The sequence below is a fragment of the Homarus americanus genome, unplaced genomic scaffold, assembly GCF_018991925.1.
Source record: "Homarus americanus isolate GMGI-L3 unplaced genomic scaffold, GMGI_Hamer_2.0 scaffold55805, whole genome shotgun sequence".
NCBI classification, from domain to species: Eukaryota; Metazoa; Arthropoda; class Malacostraca; order Decapoda; family Nephropidae; genus Homarus; species Homarus americanus.
Genome location: NW_024717664.1, coordinates 190,001 through 209,007, shown reverse-complemented (window position 1 = coordinate 209,007; position 19,007 = coordinate 190,001). Strand labels below are relative to the sequence as shown.

Here is a 19,007-nt window from a genome sequence, read left to right as displayed (position 1 = left end):
TTGATGAGGAAGTAGTGGGGGGGTGGTGGTCTAGTGGGTGAGCTACATTACACACTTCCCTGGGAACCTTAGTACACCACCTTCCTTCCTTCCTTCCTTCCTTTTTCCTTCCTTCCTTCCTTCCTTCCTTCCTTCTTTCCTTCCTTCCTTCCTTCCTTCCTTCCTTCCTTCCTCACCAGCACCAGGCTTGCACGGGTGATGGAGGTGAGGATAATTAGAGGGAGATATTCGTAATAACATCTGATTGTAATTATCATTGAGTTGTTGTTGTTAACATTGTGACGTTCTGTGGGTTAATTACAGAAGGAAATATTATCAAATGTATTGTTCTTATTTTAGTGTTTGAGGAATTTAATGAAAAGATGTTTATTGGTGTTTGTGAATGAGTGTCGTGTTTTTTTTTTTTTTAATAATTGAATGTTTTAGAAAAGGAAATCTTAGTGTTATTGATGTTTTTTATTAATATTTTTTATAATTATAGGAAAAAGTTCATAAAATATCAAATATTTTAGAATTTAGAACAGACTTAAGACTGAAAAAATGAGTGATAGGACGAAAGTGACATCTAGTACCAGGATGGGTTATGGTCACTGAGGCATTGATAGAAAATGATGAATTATAGAACAGCAGTGCCTTGATTATAGTGCCAAGGACGGGCTGTGTACATTAAGAAACTGAAACGATGCTCAAGTGGAGAATTCGAAGCCCGTTGAAGCTTCCCGGTGAGATGTCCTTCCTCCCCACCACTCCCTTAGACGAGATAAGTTTGGTGGACCTCAGAGCTAAGAGTGACCAGACGTCGAATGGGAACTCCTCCTCTTCTTCCTCTTGCTCCTCCACCGTGAGTGACAACAGCTCTTCTGCCGCCCCTAGTGAGCCAAATACCTCCTTCCTCCATCGGGGCTTCGTGACTGGATCTTACCCGAGCCATGAGTACTACGACGGTCGGGGTCCTTGTCAGCAGCAGCAGGAGGTTTCATCGGTGTCAGAGCTTCACCAGGATGTATCGGAAAGTCACGAGGAGCGCCCCAGTACAGAGCCTCACCAAGACCACAGCCACGAGTATGATGATCTACAACAGGACTCGACTCGGGGGCGTCAACAGGATCACCAAGTGTCCTCTGAGTCAGAGAATCACCAGGATGTCAAGGAGATAGACTGTCACCAGGAGATTCGTCACGAAACCGAAACAGGTGAATTTCTTAAGGATGTTTTGGAATCTTACTACAGCCTCGAGTCTCACAATAGCTGGAAACAGGACACGAGCGAGGAGAGTCAACAGCCTCACCAGGATCACTCAGAGGCAGATCACCAGGAGCCCTTGGTGAGAGAAAATCACCAAGAGTCTAATTATGAAACTAAGACGGAAGATATTCACCAAGACAACACAGGGTCGTCCACAAGCCACAATCATTACGATAATCGGAAGCAAGACTCGGAAGAGGGACATCAACACCAGGAAGTTCCTCGGGAGAGAGACGATGACCTGAAGACTTACAGTAACTCTACATCAGGAGAACTTCAAAAGAGTAAAACTTCAGATGATGTGTTCAAGCAGGTTAGTCAACAGCTGGAACAAGTAAGGGATACCAACTCACATCACTACGCTTGTCCCCAGAACAACAAACCAGTCAGTCATAGAGACATAGACACCATCAGCTGTCCTGGTAACATAGGCGTCGGCTGTTCAGAACTTACCGATGGTATTAGTTCAGGAAGCCCCATCTCTACCACAGCTGAAAGAGGACATCACCCTACATTAGGACACGCCAATTCACTCACTCTCGGGGACACCAATTCAGAGGTTGCTAGATATGCCGTTCCAATCAATACAAAAATCTCAGTCAGACCGAAACGAAGTCCCCAGACCAAGTACTTCTTCGGTACCATCGCCAGCAGTCTCTTCAGTCCAGCAGCCAACAGCCACTGCCACTACGCAGCACCACGAGTAAACAAACCTGTGGACACTAAGAGAAACAGCACCTTCTATTACAGCATCGAACCGGACAATAGTCAGAAAATAGACGACAGGACGAATCACTGTATCGAAGCACCTGAACAAATTTACGATACTCCGAAGAAATACATGAACAAAGCTCCACAACTCGAAGAAACAGAGACGAGACTTACTGAGACACCGAATCAAGTCGATAAAATGCTTCAACAGGAGGAAACACAAGCCTACTACCAAGATACAACGAAGCTGCTCAAACAAACACCGAAGCAGCATCATTACAAAGCGCTAAAGAAACTCAAAGAAACGATGAGAAGGGATAAGAAAACCCCGAAACGAAGCAAAGGATTAGAAAACCACTATAAGATACCAAGACCACACAGGAAATCCTCGAAACACAACAACGAAACACCAAAGAAACCATCCAACAAGTCTCGGAAAGATTCGAAAACCGACAAAAGTAGTAATCAACTCAAACCTTCAGAGTACGAGTCATATGATTTTAAAACTCTTGAACCCGACAGTCTGGAGTATGCTCTAGACTTCAAGAATGCTCTGGGTTACCATCTAGCAAAGGAACTAAGAGAAAAAACGCTAAAAAGTGAAAAGGAAAATGATAGAAAAACAGGTGATAAATCCGTGAGAGAAAAGACGAAAAGTAGAAATGCAGATAAGTCAGATAATAGTATAGCTTCGTGTAGCCTAAATAGAAACGAAGGCTTGAGGAAGTCGAGGAGCATGTTAGGTGTGGATAAGAGTGAGTCAGGTGCTGAGGACAGAGATTCGTGGACATCTGACCCTCAACTCGGCTACCACACCTACCCCCGTCAACGCTCACGACTGCGTCCGGCAACTCACACTAGTCCTCTCATCTCCTCCGCCACTATACCTGATGGCATTTATGTTGAACTGTTTCCATTCAAGGTAAGTCATCATTGTTTCCCTCTCAGTGGTCTTAGATCTTCACTACATTGAATTTCCTTTCCAATTGATTCTTTCCTTATGCTTTCCATATGAATTTGTGTAATCTTTAACTATCTTGTTATATAAAGGTAATTAAACACCTTTATTGGATTAATTTAAAGACAGTATTACAGGTACAGGTAGAGATAGGAAGTACAGGTAAGAACAGACGTTGGGAAGTAGTCATATTACCTAATCAATGTCTTAATGTTTTGTGGCCAGTTTTAAGATGTGGTTAGTCATGTTTTGTACGACGAGGTGCCATATTGTGCTTCACTAGAGGTGCCATATTGTACTTCACTACGAGGTGCCATATTGTGCTTCACTACGAGGTGCCATATTGAACATCACTACGAGGTGCCATATTGAACTTCACTACGAGGTGCCATATTGTACTTCACTACGAGGTGCCATATTGTACTTCACTATGAGGTGCCATATTGTGCTTCACTACGAGGTGCCATATTGTACTTCACTATGAGGTGCCATATTGTTCACGAGGTGCCATATTGTACTTCACTACGAGGTGCCATATTGCACTTCACTACGAGGTGCCATATTGTATTTCACTACGAGGTGCCATATTGACTTCACTACGAGGTGCCATATTGTACTTCACGAGGTGCCATATTGTACTTCACTATGAGGTGCCATATTGTGCTTCACTACGAGGTGCCATATTGTACTTCACTATGAGGTGCCATATTGTACAGATAGAAAGTGAAGTCATAAGTCAGGTCATTACTTGGAGCAAAAGGTTTCTCTTCAGCTATGGGCGGGTGGTAAAGCGGGCGTGCGGTTGTGTGGATGGACGGACAAATGGGTGGGTGGGGGTGGGCGGATGAGTGAGTGGATGGTTAAATTAGGTTAGATCAGGTTAAATATATTATCATTATATAAGGGTAAGTTAAGATAGATATGGGTTAAGTAACCCCCACAACCACGAAACACCTTGCTATGTAGATTAACACGAACACACACACACCTGTCTCTCACGCCCATGACAACACAAGTAGATCACTCTGACCCAGCTCGTGACCAGAACGCTGTAGGAGAGACCGCTAACACGTAAGGTCAGAGGTCAGAGGTCAAACACATCATTCTGGTGCCCCTCGTGTGTCGCTCTCCCCCTCCCATAGATGGCGTCGTCTACACAGGTGAGTCCAGGTGAGGTATAGTGAGTCATGATGGACTATATTGATGCCTTCAGTCCTAGTAGGCCCCTATTTAAGCCCTATTGACCTATTAGAATTGGGCCCCCAGGTGTTATGGAAGCCTAGGAGTTATGGGCCCTAGTTCTCATGGGCCCTCGTCTTTCTGGGCCCCACTACTGGTACCTCCCGAATCTTAATAGAGCCACAGTAAAGCCACAGTTCTCATTGGTCTAACGGGAGAAACAACCTGAACCGCTGATGAGTTTTTTGTGGTGTTGATACGCATGATTAACTCTGAAGGAGAGAGAGAGAGAGAGAGAGAGAGAGAGAGAGAGAGAGAGTTTCAATCCTCATCATGCTCAGGTTAGATTAAGTTAGGATAGGCTAGGCTAAGTTAGTCTAGATTAGGTTTGACTAGTCTAGATTATGATTGGCTAAGGTAAGCTTAACTTAGGCTAGACTAGATTAGGTTTGGTTAGGTTAGGTTAGGTTAGGGTAGGGTATAAACCTTCACTACCCACACCCATTAAATCATCTGCAGACCCAACAAAAGGCCTTAGGAACTCCTCCCATCCCCCGTAAAAGATTAAACACCTCAGCATTACTCACGCCAGCTGTCCTCCTGGTCACTGCCTTATAGAGTGGGAGGTACAGGGCGGGACGTGCTCGATACTGTACACAAGGATGACTTCAAAATATCCTGGGTGGTAACCTTGAACCTGGTCCTTAACATTAAATTCTTGTTTGATGATGATGATGATGGTGATGAGAATAGCAAGAATAGTTATGGTGATAATAATAAAACTCATCATCATCACTATCAATGGTCAAGACACTGTAAACATCAAGCAGGAAGCAGGAACCTGACGTGTGAACCTTGATCCTTGAGCTTCGAGGGCCATATAAGGAACCCGGTGTTAAAAAACATATATATATTTCACTTTCTTATGTTCTTGACTATATATGATTGGGTGACTAATCAACTCGGAGTCTCTTAAACGGTTCCAGTGTGATATAAACCTTTTTTTTTAGGATTCGGTCTTAATATAGCAGTTTCAATATGTACCTAATCGAATCTGACACCGGGGGAATGGGATTAAGTCTTATTGGGTCTATTCTCAATAGGTTTGATGAGATTGGAACCTATTTGAGCTAAGATTGCTTTATATTTGTGTTACTGATATTTATTTGGCGTTTTTCTTTTGTTATTTTGACTTTATAAACGATTAAACTTTTGCAGATTTTTTTTTATCTATAAACAAATGACAATCGCGAGTAGTGTTGACGTTTTTCTTTTGTTATTTTGACATTATAAACTCTTATATAAGATGCATATATGTTTCCCTCGTCATCTATAAATAAATGACAATCGCCCTCAGTCAATTGTTACTCTGATATGATAAAACATTTGCCAATTTGTTACATACGTTTATTCACTCTGTCAGACGTAGAGCTGACGATCGATCGCTTGTGTAATACGGCTTCAGTTGGTTCGTGTCAGCAAGTGTCAGCAAATTGCGACTCATGTCTGTATTTGTCAGGTGTCAGTCAGTCTGTCCGCAGCTGTTGGTGAAAGTTTGAAGGACATTTGAAAAGGTTTGGTTTGGCATAGAGACTTGACTCTCTCTCTCTCTCTCTCTCTCTCTCTCTCTCTCTCGTTCGTTTATCTATCCATTCATTCGTCTATCTATCTATCTATCTATCTATCTATCTATCTATCTATCTATCTATCTATCTATCTATCTATCAGTGGAAGAGGTTCAATAATCAGTATGTTTTCTCTGAGTATAAACAACAGCTGTCTAGGTGGCTCACGTACACAGGTGTTCTAATTAACCCGATTACAGGTGTTCTGAAGCAGGTGTGTGTGTGTGTGTGTGTGTGTGTGTGTTATGTAGGCCATGGTGTTCCCTGTTCTGAGTCCGCTTCTCCTGTCGTAACCGCTTCCTCCTCCTCCTCCTCCTCCTCTCCCGTCACCTCCTCCTCCTCCTGTCCCACCACCACCCCTACCTCCACCACGTCCTCCTCCTCCTCCTCGCCGACCTCCCACAAGTGCCCGAGGAATTCATTAAGACACAAAATCCTATAAAATTTGCACATTGTTCACGACCAAAGGAGCTTCATAAGTCACCCATCAATAGGCTTCTCTCAGAGGCCGCCATTATACTTAGAAAGTCTTATTAAATCCTAAATTATCCCCAAGTTCTTAGTTAACATGGCTGAAATATTCCAACATACTTAAATTATTCATAAACGTCGATTATAACTTGTTGATATTCTGAAATGGACCGATTAGTTTTAGGGGTCACCGACAGAGGGGGTAAGGAGTAGTGTTTTTATTCCTCTACTGTACTTTCCTCCCATCTCATCTGTTTTATTTTTTTATTTTTTATTATTTAACTCGTGTTTTTTTATTCCTTCCTTAACTTCGGATTTAAGAGCGTTGCAGTCCGAGTGTGTACAGGGTGATGTAAAAAGTCCCTGTACACTTGTAAAATAATAGCATTTACACTCGTTCTAATTTACAGTATACATTTTTAAAGTGGTTTCAGTAGTTAATAATTATTACCGGTTTAAAGAGATCACCGGTTAAGCATTACTGACGAGTGTGGCATAGTGATACGGCTGCGTCTTCCCCTGCGTCTTCCCCTGCGTCTTCCCCTGCGTCGCCTGCGTGATTAGCAAGGCCACGGGTACACTTACTTGATGGTGTGGAAAGATTGGTGGTGTGGTCTCCTGAAAAGCGAAATATTTTACACTATTTAATTTAACTTGTTAGGTTAGGTTGGTTAAGGTAGGTTAGGTTAGGTTAATTAGTGACAGGTGTAAGAAAACTTATTATAATCTTAAAAGCATAATTTTCACATTAATTACCTTGTTATCAATATACAGGTAAGTTATTGATGTGTTTAGAGCCCAGGTAAGTAACAGCTGTTTTGGACATATCAGTCATTCTTATACAGTCACTTATATATACCACTCATACAGTCATTTATACATACCAGTCATACTTACAGTCACTCTTAAATGTCTCCTAAGAGGTGTGTGGTTGGGTGTAAAGGTCGTGGTGGCGTAGTAATTAGTGTGTTTGACAGTGAAAAACTTGTTCCCATTACCTGAAGCGATAGTTTTGTAAGTCCAATGACCTCACGGTGTTAAACTCATCCAGGTGTTGGTCAGTTTCAGTCAGGTGTGTTATTTTTTTATTCAGGTTTGGAGCTAGTTATAGATACAGGTGTGTAGTAGAGGTAGATTATCAACAGGTGGTGGTCTTAATCTAGATGTAAATAGAAAGGTGTGTAAAATCGACATACAGGTAGTTAATTACCTTAGTACAGGTGTGTGTGTGTGTGTGTGTGTGTGTGTGTGTGTAATTATAGTAACTGGTTTGTCTCTCAGCCTAAATATAGAGAGAAATTTACATAGGTTTTAATTAACTTGGGTTTATATAGTACAGGTTAATTTAGAATCCAGGTAATTATTTATATGTAGTAATGTAATGATTTTGTAGTGTTACCTGGTGAGCGTATATATCTGCCTGAGGTCACGAAAGGTCAGGTGTATTGAATGAAAGGTTGGAGAGAGAGAGAGGTCACTGGGTAGATAGGCCCGCGTTTGGACTGGGTTAAAGTCTTAATGGGCCCCAGAATCTAATCTAACCATTTGAGTTGGGGTCCAGTCTTATTAGGCCACAGTGTTTTGAGTTATGTATCGTAATGGGAACACACACACACACACACACACACACACACACACACTTATATTCTTAACTGTCTTCATTAACACGCTGTAAGTTTACCAAGTGTTTACATATAAGCAGTCATGTGTGTGTATGTACACATGTGTAAGCGGATATGTGCACATGTGTCAATGAATATAAGCAGGTATACGTGTGTGTGCGTGTGTAGAATCACTCGAGTGTATGAACGACGCGCTTTCTGGGTGGAGTGGAGGACTGAACTGCGTCATGACACACACACACACACACACACACACACACACACACACACACACACACCTGCCTCCCGATCATTCCTCAGTCATCTCCAAGCTACCCGACCCACCACTGGAGCGCCGCTGACTGGAGAGGTGTTTGTGACTGTAGTGGGACCCCTGACTGACTCCCCCCTCCGTGGTTTAGTGGGTCACGACGCTGGGCTCGGGTTAGTCTGCCCGTGGACACAGTGCTGACCGGTCGACCCCAGGAACAAGGAACTCACCAAACTTCTCTTCCTGCCACACCATCACTCACGTATTGATAGAAAGAACCACAGAACTTGGCCTCCTATCGTAAGAACCCACGTCAGAACTCGTCCCACCTGTTCCTCTTAATATTGAGAGAACCATTCTAGAACCGGTACTCTTAGTGTCAACAGATAAATTCTCAATTGTCCTGAAGAACCACGGTGAAACTCGTCCCTCTAAATGTGAGAAGAACCGACTCAGTAGACCCTCTTCCTAGAACCAGAAACCCCATTATCATCAGAACCTGCTCAAAACTCGCCCCCTTTATCAATATCGAAAAAAAACACACATTCCCAGGTGACTTTACGAGTGTAGAGAGTGTGTGATAGGTGAAGGTCTCCGTTGTTATGACCTTACAAGAGAGAGGAGAGAAGAAGAAGGAGGAGGAGCAGGAGGAGGTAAAGTGAGAGAAGGAGAAGATGATGATGATGATGAGAGAAGAACATACCGAAAAGATCCTGACGATGATAATGACAATAGAGGTTAACACAAACTCATAATGGGATAATATAATCATCATTTAACCATATTATAAAGTGCTATATTATATCTTAAGTGGATGTTATCATAGCTACAATTGAGTGATATAACAAGGCATGACGTACAAGTAGTTGGGTAACTTGAAAGTGTTATATTGATGAAAGTGTCAAGTGTGCTATAGAAAAACGACGTACTTATACCATTTGGATCTTACTTGTGCCATATTATTAAGTGTTTTTAAGTGCTATATACGATGTCTCAGGACACTTATATCTACTTAAGGTTGCCTAGGAAGGTGAGTTGGTTTTCTCTGTTATTGTTATTTTACTTAGAATATTTTGTGTGATTGTCTTAGTGCTGCAACTACCAGGGTTTATTAATCACTGTTCCTTTTTAGTAATAATAGGTTTAGTTCTTAATTAAACCACAAATTGGGTTTATTATTACGCTGTTGCTTTTAATTGATGTTTTACCAATAGATTTTTTGTTTTAATTTAGGTAAAAATTTCATCTGTAATGTTAACTTATTGGAGAGGTGTGGGTAGGGAGGTTAGGCAATGGGAGAGGGGCAGGGAGAGTGAAGCAAGGGGAGGATGAGGCAGGAAGGGTGAAACAAGGGAGATGGGACAGGGAGAGTAAGGTAGAGAGGTTAAGACAGGGAGGGTAAAGCAAGGAAGATGAAGTACAGAGGGTGTGAAGCAAGGGATAGTGAGGCTAGGGGTGGTGAAGCAAGGGCAGTAAAGGGTTGAGGCAAGGTAGGGGAGGTGAGGAGAGGGAGAGAGGGATGGTGAACACAAAACAAGAAGTAGTAACAGTTAGGGGGGGGAGGAGGGAAGGAAGGAAGGCAGGTGTGATGGAGACAGGTAAGAGGGGGGGAGGAGGGGGTGAGGGGGAGATGAAGACTAGAGAGGGAGGGATTGAGGCAGGTGTGATGACGTGTATGTGGCAACAGAGAGAGAAGAGAGAGAGAGAGAGAGAGAGAGAGAGAGAGAGAGAGGTATCTGGTCTCACATTCCATTGGTCATTGTAAGCTGCTCTTCAGACCAATTTTTCTTTATTATTATCATATCAGACCTAAAAGACCAATCACCCACTGGTCTGGCTATCAAGACCCATGAGACCAGACTCAGTTATGATTTGTTATCGTCCCTTTATGTTATCTTGTAGTTGTTTAAGAGGAGAAAGGAATTAAAGAATATATTATTATGTAAATGAGTTTGGTAACGGGTGAGTGAATGTTGGAGGAAAATTTTTAACCTGATAGAAATGAAAATGTTTTGGTGTTGTTGGGTGATGGATGGTCTCTCTCTCTCTCTCTCTCATCATCTTATCCCTTCCGTTTGTTCAGAGACTCACAGGTACATTATCATATTCATTTCCCATGACTGATGATGATAATGATGAGGAAGAAGAGAGGAATTTGATTTAAGGGAGATAGTGAGAGGAGGAAGGGAAGATGACGCTGTAAGGGGGAAGGGGGGTAGTTAAGGGGGATGTCTTAGGGTGAGTAAAGGGTAGGATTTAGGTGAGGAACAAAGGGGGTGGTTTAGGGGAGGGAGACGTTGTTTAGGGAAGGGGATACCTGGGGAGGGGGAGGAAGGGTTTACTGGAGGGGAGGGGAGGAAGATAGTTTACCTGAGGGGAAGGGGAGGAAGAGGTTTACCTGAGGGGAGGGGAGGAAGAGGTTTACCTGAGGGGAAGGGGAGGAAGAGTTTACCTGAGGGGAGGAGAAGAGGTTTACCTGAGGGGAGGGGAGGAAGGCTTTACCTGAGGGGAGGGGAGTTTATATTTACCTGAGGGGAGGGGAGGAAGAGGTTTATCTGAGGGGGAGGGGGGAGGAAGAGGTTTACCTGAGGGAGGGGGGAGGAAGAGGTTTACCTGAGGGGGAGGGGGAAGGAAGGGGTCACCTGAGGACTTGTCAGTAATTGGCTTTTACGGTGTCTGACTCTTGAAGGTGTTCAGGCATCAAGTTCTCTCTCTCTCTCTTTTCGTGTGTTCGTGTGTTTATCACCATCACACACGAACGATTTATTCCTAATTACGTTTAGTCTATTAGTAAAACACACACACACACACACACACATGCATACACACATACATACACACATACACACACACATGCATACACACACATGCATACACACACACACACACACATATATAAGTGACCTTCTGTACTGTTACGGGGATAATTTTCTGAATGAGTGTGTGTGTGTGTGTGTGTGTGTGTGTGTGTGTGTGTGTGTGTGCGTGCGTGCGTTAAATGTCAGACTAGTCCATAAAGGTGGAGGCCATTCATTTATTACCTGTCTCTCTCTATCTCTCTCTATCTCTCTATCTCTCTCTCTCATCAACTAAGAGAACTCACACATATAGCTTAACTGCTCAGTCACGAGGTACCAGGAGAGACTGTGTTAATTAATGGTCTCTACAGGTACACACAGGTACACACAGATACAGGTACACATAAAGATTATACTAAGTTCGGGTTACATTATCTCGTAAGGTCTCTCTCTCTCTCTCTCTTGTTTCTCAATGTTTGGCTTCCTGATTTATCTTTGCTTCTTCCTCCTTCCTTCATTCTCTTCCTTCCTTCCTTCTCTTCTTTCTCTCCTTCCTTCCCTCCTTCTCTCCCTTCTTCTTCTCTTCTTTACCCTTGTCTTTCTTTCCTTATATCTTCTTTTTCCTTTACCTCTTCCCTCCTTTATCTTCTTCTACCCTTCCTCACCATCCCTCCCTGTCTTCCTTCCTTCCTTCCTTCCACACCTCTACTTCCCCCACCTACCTCCCTCACTTCCTTCACCTCACCTACTCATTTCCCTCCCTCCTTCACTATACCTCACCCCCTCCCTCACCCCCTCCCCACCATACCTCCTCACCATACACTGCACCCCTCCTCACCCCATACCTCACCCCCCCTCCCTCACCATACCCCCTTTACCACCTCACCCTCCCTCACCATATTCACCCCCTCCCTCACCGCGCCCTCCCTCACCATACTGCACCCTCCCTCACCCTCCCCACCCCTCCTCACCCCCTCCTTCACCTGCCCGGTCCATTATTGATTAGTCTCTTTTTATAGGTTAAACTGACCGTTATCCCTGGGTGTTCATAGAGGCGGTATGATCACCTGCAGTATACTAATTAAGGTGATAATTTACCTGATGCAAAGGTGAGGGAGGGAGTTTAGGTCTTAATATAACTTAACTTAATCTGTGGTGACCTAACCTTACCTAACCTTACCTGCACCAACCTTACCTTACCTGCACCAACCTTACCTTACCTTACCTTACCTTACCTTACCTTACCTTACCTTACCTTACCTGCACCAACCTTACCTTACCTTACCTAACCTTACCTTACCTTACCTGCACCAACCTTACCTAACCTTACCTAACCTAACCTAACCCTACCTTACCATACCTAACCTTACCTAACCAAACCTAACCCTACATTAACCATACCAACTACTAACTTTACCTAATCTTGATATAAAGATAACAGGTCATGATTGCAGGTGTTTTTCCCCGGCCCCTGCCAGGTCAAAGGTCAGAGGGCGTCCTTGGGGGTATTTAGAGACAATTAGGGTAATCCATAACAACTGGGGGAACGTAATTGGCGGGGCCTGGAGCTGACTGTGTGAGAGAGAGAGAGAGAGAGAGAGAGAGAGAGAGAGAAAGAGAGAGATAAAAGACGAAAACAGGAAGTGAAAGGAAATGTAAAAAATAGTAATAAAAGGCAGGGAGCAATAGGTCACTAACCCCCCCTTACTTCCCTCCTTCCTCCCTCCCCTTCCTCCCTCCCTCTCCCTCCCCCTTCCTCCCCTCCCTTCCTTCCCCCTTCCTTCCTCCTCCCCCCAAACTCCTCACTATCACTCCTACCCACCCCTCAACCCTCTCCTCCTTACTTCCCTCACCCACTATCACCTCACCCCCTCCCTCCCTCATCCCCCCCTCATCCTCCCCTTAATTTTCTTTTTTTGGGTCTTAAGTGAACGTGTCCAATTAAGGTAGATTTTTCAGTGTAATTCCTTTGAAAATTATTATTATTATTATTATTATTATTCATATTATTATTATTATTTATTATTATTATTATTATTATTATTATTATTATTATTATTATTATTATCATTATTATCATTATTATTATTATTATTATTATTATTATTGTTGTTGTTGTTGTTGTTATTATTGATCTTAAGTCTACCTGTTAAGTATATCGTAAGTTCTTCAGTTACGACGAAAAGAACATTTAATTAACCTACGTGAATCTGAACTCAGGTAAATTGCGTATTTTTCATCTTACCTGTCGATGAGTTAATTACTGTCGGCTCATTAGATCTCCTTGTTGTTTACCTGAGTGTGTCTGTCTGTCTGTCTTTCTGTCTGTCTGTCTCTGTCTGTCTGTCTGCCTGCCTGTCTGTCTCTGTCTGTCTGTCTAGCGTGTCTATTGAAGTATCTTATATATGCTGTCATGTACCGGCGTGTGTAGTGTCGCTATTCGCGTCTGCTGCTGCTGTGTCTGCTGCCGTGTCTAGTGTCTGCTGGCGTGTCCGATATCTGCTTTGATGACAGTATTTATATGTGCTTTGTCTCATGTCCTTATTACACGTAAGTAAACGGAGAGAGAGAGAGAGAGAGAGAGAGAGAGAGAGAGAGAGAGAGAGAGAGAGAGAGAGAGAGAGAGAGAGAGAGTGAGTTTGTAAGTGCCTTCCCAAGAGACAGACAGACAGATAGACAGCAAGTATCAGCACAGACAGATAGACAGACAGACAGATAGACAGAGCCAGTCCTCCCTCACCCCTCACCCCTAAGAGAGAGAAAGAAGGATGGGTGGTGAGAGGTGGGGTGGAACGTGGTGAAAGTAGACGAACGACGGTAACCTGGTGAACGGCGGTGTGTAGAGAGAGAGAGAGAGAGAGAGAGAGAGAACGTTCACAGAGGTCACGGGACAGACACGATCAGGAAGAGAATGTACGTGTACAGTTAATCGTATGGTTAGGTTAAGTTAAGTTAGGTTTGGTTAAAAGAGAACTAGATTATGAGCACACACACACACACACACACACACACACACACACACACACACACACACACACCAAAGGAGGAGAAAAAAAATGAAACCCCAGAGAGAGAGAGAGAGAGAGAAGCCCCAAAGACACGGAGATAGAAACCTTAAAGAAACAGATAAAGAAAGAAAGATAGAGGGAAGGAAGAGAGAAACCCCATCGAGAGACACAGAGAGAGAGAGACAACATTCCCGGTAAGGTCACTGAGTCGTCTGAGGACCTATTGAGTTGCCACAAGACCAACCCGCAATAATGTTCCCCTAAAAGATGATTAAGAGACACAGGTAAACACACAGGTAGACATAACATAGGTGATACCATATCCTTTAATTAAACAGAAACATCTCATTAACATATATTTTTACAGGTATACAGTACAGGTTAATTAGGTCTAGTTAACATTTTACAGGTGTACATTACAGGTTAATTAGGTCAAGTTAACATTTTACAGGTGTACAGTACAGGTTAATTAGGTCAAGTTAACATTTACAGGTGTACAGTACAGGTTAGTTAGGTCTAGTTAACATTTTACAGGTATACAGTGCAGGTTAATTAGGTCAAGTTAACATTTACAGGTGTACAGTACAGGTTAATTAGGTCTAGTTAACATATACTGATAATATATTTCTGGTAATAAATTTGGAGTTGTATAAATAGTTTTATTAACTCATTTACATAAATCGTTTTAATACGTAATTACATAGGATTGAATACTTTTAAACGGTCTATATAGGATCATCACTATAAAGGATTGGAATATGTGATTAGATTCTATTAAAAGGAATTAATGTTAACTATATATAAAAATGTTGTGAATCCTATTTTGGGAGATAAATTTTTGTTATAATTAATTTCTAACTACAAGATCTACATAGACGTTAATTAACTTCTACATAAGCTTTCTAAACGAGTGATAAACTACTTAAGAGTCGTTAACATTTGTAAGATAATTGAACCGAACAGAGGAAATTGTGTGGGCTGCGGGGGGGTGTTTGGAAGGGTGAATGACCTGGGGTTGACCTCTGGATGACCTGGGGTTTCCTCCTCTATACCTGGTAACCTGGTATGCAGAGGCAGGTAACACAAGGGCGTGATAACGTGATAGATGTGTGTGTGTGTGTGTGTGTGTGTGTGTGTGTGTGTGTGTGTGAGTGTGTTGCATTCCTTCTCGACCTGCTCTCCCTACCTCCACCCCTCTCGTTCCTGCTGCCCGGTGTCAGTGGGTCACTCACGACCTCCTCCTCCTCCTCCTCCAACCCACCACTACCCACCCAACCCACCGTACCCACCCACCTTCCATCGCCCAGGAACCTCACTCCACTCCCCACCCCCTCCTCCTCTTCCTCCTCCTCCTCCTTGCCTGGAAAGTTGGGCTCAGGTGCACCACCATTACCACCACTATCACCACCACTATCACCACTACTACCACCACTATCACCACTACTATCACCACTACTATCACCACTACTATCACCACTACTATCACCACTACTACCACTGCTACCACCACCACTATTACCTTCACTACTACCACGACCACTACCATCACCACCACCACTACTACCATCACCACCACTACTACCTTCTCTACCACCACCACTACTACCATCACCACCACTACTACCTTCTCTACCACCACCATTACCAGCCGACCAGTACAGACGAGGCGTAACGAGGAAGTGTGTGATGATGGGAGGGGTGGAGGGAGGGAGGGAGGGGCCTTGAGTGACACAGCCTAGGACGATGTATGGTGTGTGTGTGTGTGTGTGTGTGTGTGTAGTATAGTTCACAGGCGTTTGATTAACATACCTGAGATGGCTTTGTAAACACACACACAGGAAGACAAAGACAAAATACTAACTTTCTTGACATTATTAATTCTATTTTCTTCACATCTTCACTACAAAACAAACCCCTATAGATTGTGTTTACATTCTGGTGTTTGTTTTGGTTGACATAGATATTTATAACTTAACAGCATCAGGGGAGACTAGGTCAAGAGTGTGTGTTAATGACCTGACAGACAACACCAGCCTTGATTAGCTAACCTAACCTAACCTAACCTAACCCACGCTACATAAACACACCTTAATGTTTTTCCTACAGAGGATTAACTTCAACTAACGTAATCAAATCTAATGTTATGTTGAATCAAATCCTCCACAAGACATTCCCGAATCTTGGTGGATTATTAATTTGCTAATCATTTGTTTTATACGAATCTAAAGGCACAACTGGATTAGAAAAAAATTGTATAATCATGTCTATTGTTGTGTTGATGTGAGTCTTAGTGACATGACAGAGTATTGGTAACTTGGTGGTGTTAGAGGTCTACCTGTGTGAGGAAATTAGGGAGAGAGACAGGTAGACTTCCTTGAGGGTTCATCCTTCTTACCTCAGTAGACAAGGTGTCATTATCAGCTCTCAGCACTTGTAGCCCGGGGTGACAGACTTCCTTCCTTCCTTCCTTCCTTCCTTCCTTCCTTCCTTCCTTCCTTCCCTTCCTTCCTTCCTTCCTTCCTTCCTTCCTTCCTTCCTTCCTTCCTTCCTTCCTTCCTTCAAGACTTTCACCAGATGAACAAAATTTTGGAAAGGTATTTTTTGTTTATATGTTTTTGTTTTTGTTGTTTGTTTTGAGTTTGAAAAATATATAGACACTCAAAGTTGGGTTTTGGTGTGTGTGTGTGTGTGTGTGTGTGTGTGTGTGTGTGTGTGTGTGCGTGCGTGCGTGTGTGCGTGTGTGTGTGTGTTTGTGTGTTTATAGCTAGTCGGAGGCTGGGCTTGGGGATTGTCGGGAGTCATCTGAACTGGTCGGGGCCGATCGGGGGGAGTGAGCTGGTCGAAGGCATCCGTCGCCTGTGGGCTGATGAGCCAGTTACCAAACTGTTCTCCCTACACGACACTCCGGACGATAACCTCTCTCTCTCTCTCTCTCTCTCTCTCTCTCTCTCTCTAAGGAACTAAGATTACCCATACTCACATTATCCATCTTCATCTACTCCACTCTACCTGTATCCAATGAGAACTCTTCGAGGCAAACACTGAGAGCCCCAGCGATCTCGGCCTTGTGTGTACACTGTGACGGCACGCGTTCCAGTAACCTGTAGGTGTGGGTGCTGGGTGGTGCTTGGGGGGTGCTGGGGAGGGGTGTGGGGTGCCTGTGGGAGGTGTGGGGTGCCTGTGGGAGGTGTGGGGGTGCCTGTGGGAGGTGTGGAGGTGCTTGGGGAGGTGTGGGGTGCCTGTGGGAGGTGTGGGGTGCCTGTGGGAGGGAGGTGTGGGGTGCCTGTGGGAGGGGGTGCCTGTGGAGGTGTGGGGTGCCTGTGGGAGGTGTGAGGTGCTGTGGAGGTGTGGGGTGCTTTGGGAGGTGTGGGGTGCCTGTGGGAGGTGTGGGGTGACGCGGATACCTTAGCCACACACTTTAATATTATCGATTGAATGATTTCGCTAAGAGTCTAATTCGATGTCCGGTAAATAGTGTGTTGTTGTTGTAGTAGTTGTTGTAGTTGTTGTAGTTGTTGTTGTTGTTGTTGTTGTTGTTGTTGTTGTTGTTGTTGTTGTTGTTGTTGTAGTTGTTGTTGTTGTAGTTGTTGTTTTTTTGCTCTGTTTATTGTTTTGGTTTTACATATTTTTAATTATTGTTATTTTTATTGTTTTGTTATCATCATCATCATCATCATCATCATCATCATCATCATCATCATCATCATCATTAATGGTCTTATTCATTAGTCTAGAGCCATTAAATTCATCTTTTAATCTTATTTAATGGTTTAGGGTCATTATACCCCTCCAAAGGTCTCCTCCTAATGGGGTGGTCTCCTACAACGTTCTCCTATAGCGGTCTCCTCACTTGGTCTCCTACAACGGTCTCCTATAGCGGTCTCCTCACTTGGTCTCCTACAAACGTCTTCTCTGTTGATCTCCACAAGTGTTCTCCTGCTTAGGTTGGAGATCTTTTGGCCTAAGATGATGAGAGAGAGAGAGAAAAGGCAAAATAGTGAGGTGAGTTTTCTTGCTCTCTCCTCTCTCTCTCTCTCTCTCTTTCGTTTGGAGGTATTTGTAGTACAGACGATGGTTCTGTGGAGGTAGTGACTAGAGAATGAAGGAGGGAGGGAGAGAAGGAAGGAGGGAGGGAGAAGGAAAGGAAGGGAGGGGAGAAAAGGAAGGAGGGAAAATTGGAAGGGAGAAGGAACGGAGAGAGAGAGAAATAGATAAACGGTGGAAGGAGAGTTGGAAAGAGGGAGTGAGTTGAGGGAGAGAGAAGGAAGGAGGAAAGGAATGAGGGAGAGAGGGAGGGAAGGCCCATGTCATGCTGGGCAGTGCTTCATTGAGGGTCAGATCACAACCTCCCTACCCACCTCTCTCTCTCTCTCTCTCTCTCTCTCTCTCTCTCTCTCTCTCCTCCTCTCTCTCTCTCTGGTTCGACCCTGACATTCCTCGCGCCAGTACCATCACCCACTCACCCAACCACCCACCCCACCCCACCCACCTAACCCACCCACCCACCAACCCACCCCACCCACCCAACCCACCCACCAACCCCACCCACCCACCCACCACCAACCCCACCCACCCACCCACCCACCCAACCCACCCACCACCCAACCCACCCACCAACCCCACCCACCCACCCAACCCCACCCACCACCCCACCCACCCACCTAACCCACCAACCCACTCACAACCCCTTATTTGGTGGAATTATGGCCGTTTGTCTACCATTATCCCCTTCTGGTTAGGTTAGGTTTGGTTTGGTTAGGTTAGGTTAGGTTAGGTTTGGTTAAGTTAGGTTAGGTTTGGTTTGGTTAGGTTAGGTTAGGTTAACGAGGAAGGGTGTACGTCACTCCCCCAGGGCGTGACAGTATCATATGACATCATCTGGGTGGTGTCTTAGATGAGTCATGTCATATCTTTATGTCTACATGTCTTAGGTAGCTCGTTGTACAGTATGTCTGTTTGTATCTGTCATCTGTAATTCTGTGAGGTGGATAGATGGATGTTTAGAGAAAGTGGATATTGTGGCTAAAGAGTACTGGAGGTATTAGAAAATGGATCTGGAGACGACAAATGGATGTAGGCGATGGATCTAGGACGAAAGTGATCTAGGGACGAAAAGTGGATCTAGGACGAAAAAGTGGAT

The 19,007-nt window shown here is 43.9% G+C and overlaps 1 protein-coding gene across 1 annotated transcript in view; it reads left to right on the top strand.

Annotated features, from left to right (window-relative positions):
- Positions 1-490: 490 nt before the first annotated feature.
- The window catches only part of LOC121858984, an 87,746-nt gene continuing 69,229 nt past the window's right edge, over positions 491-19,007 (top strand). Inside the window, exon 1 of the mRNA XM_042355639.1 lies at positions 491-2,878. Within this exon, the coding sequence (XP_042211573.1) occupies positions 683-2,878 (2,196 nt within the window). The 5' untranslated portion in view covers positions 491-682. The remainder of the gene's footprint in view (positions 2,879-19,007) is intronic.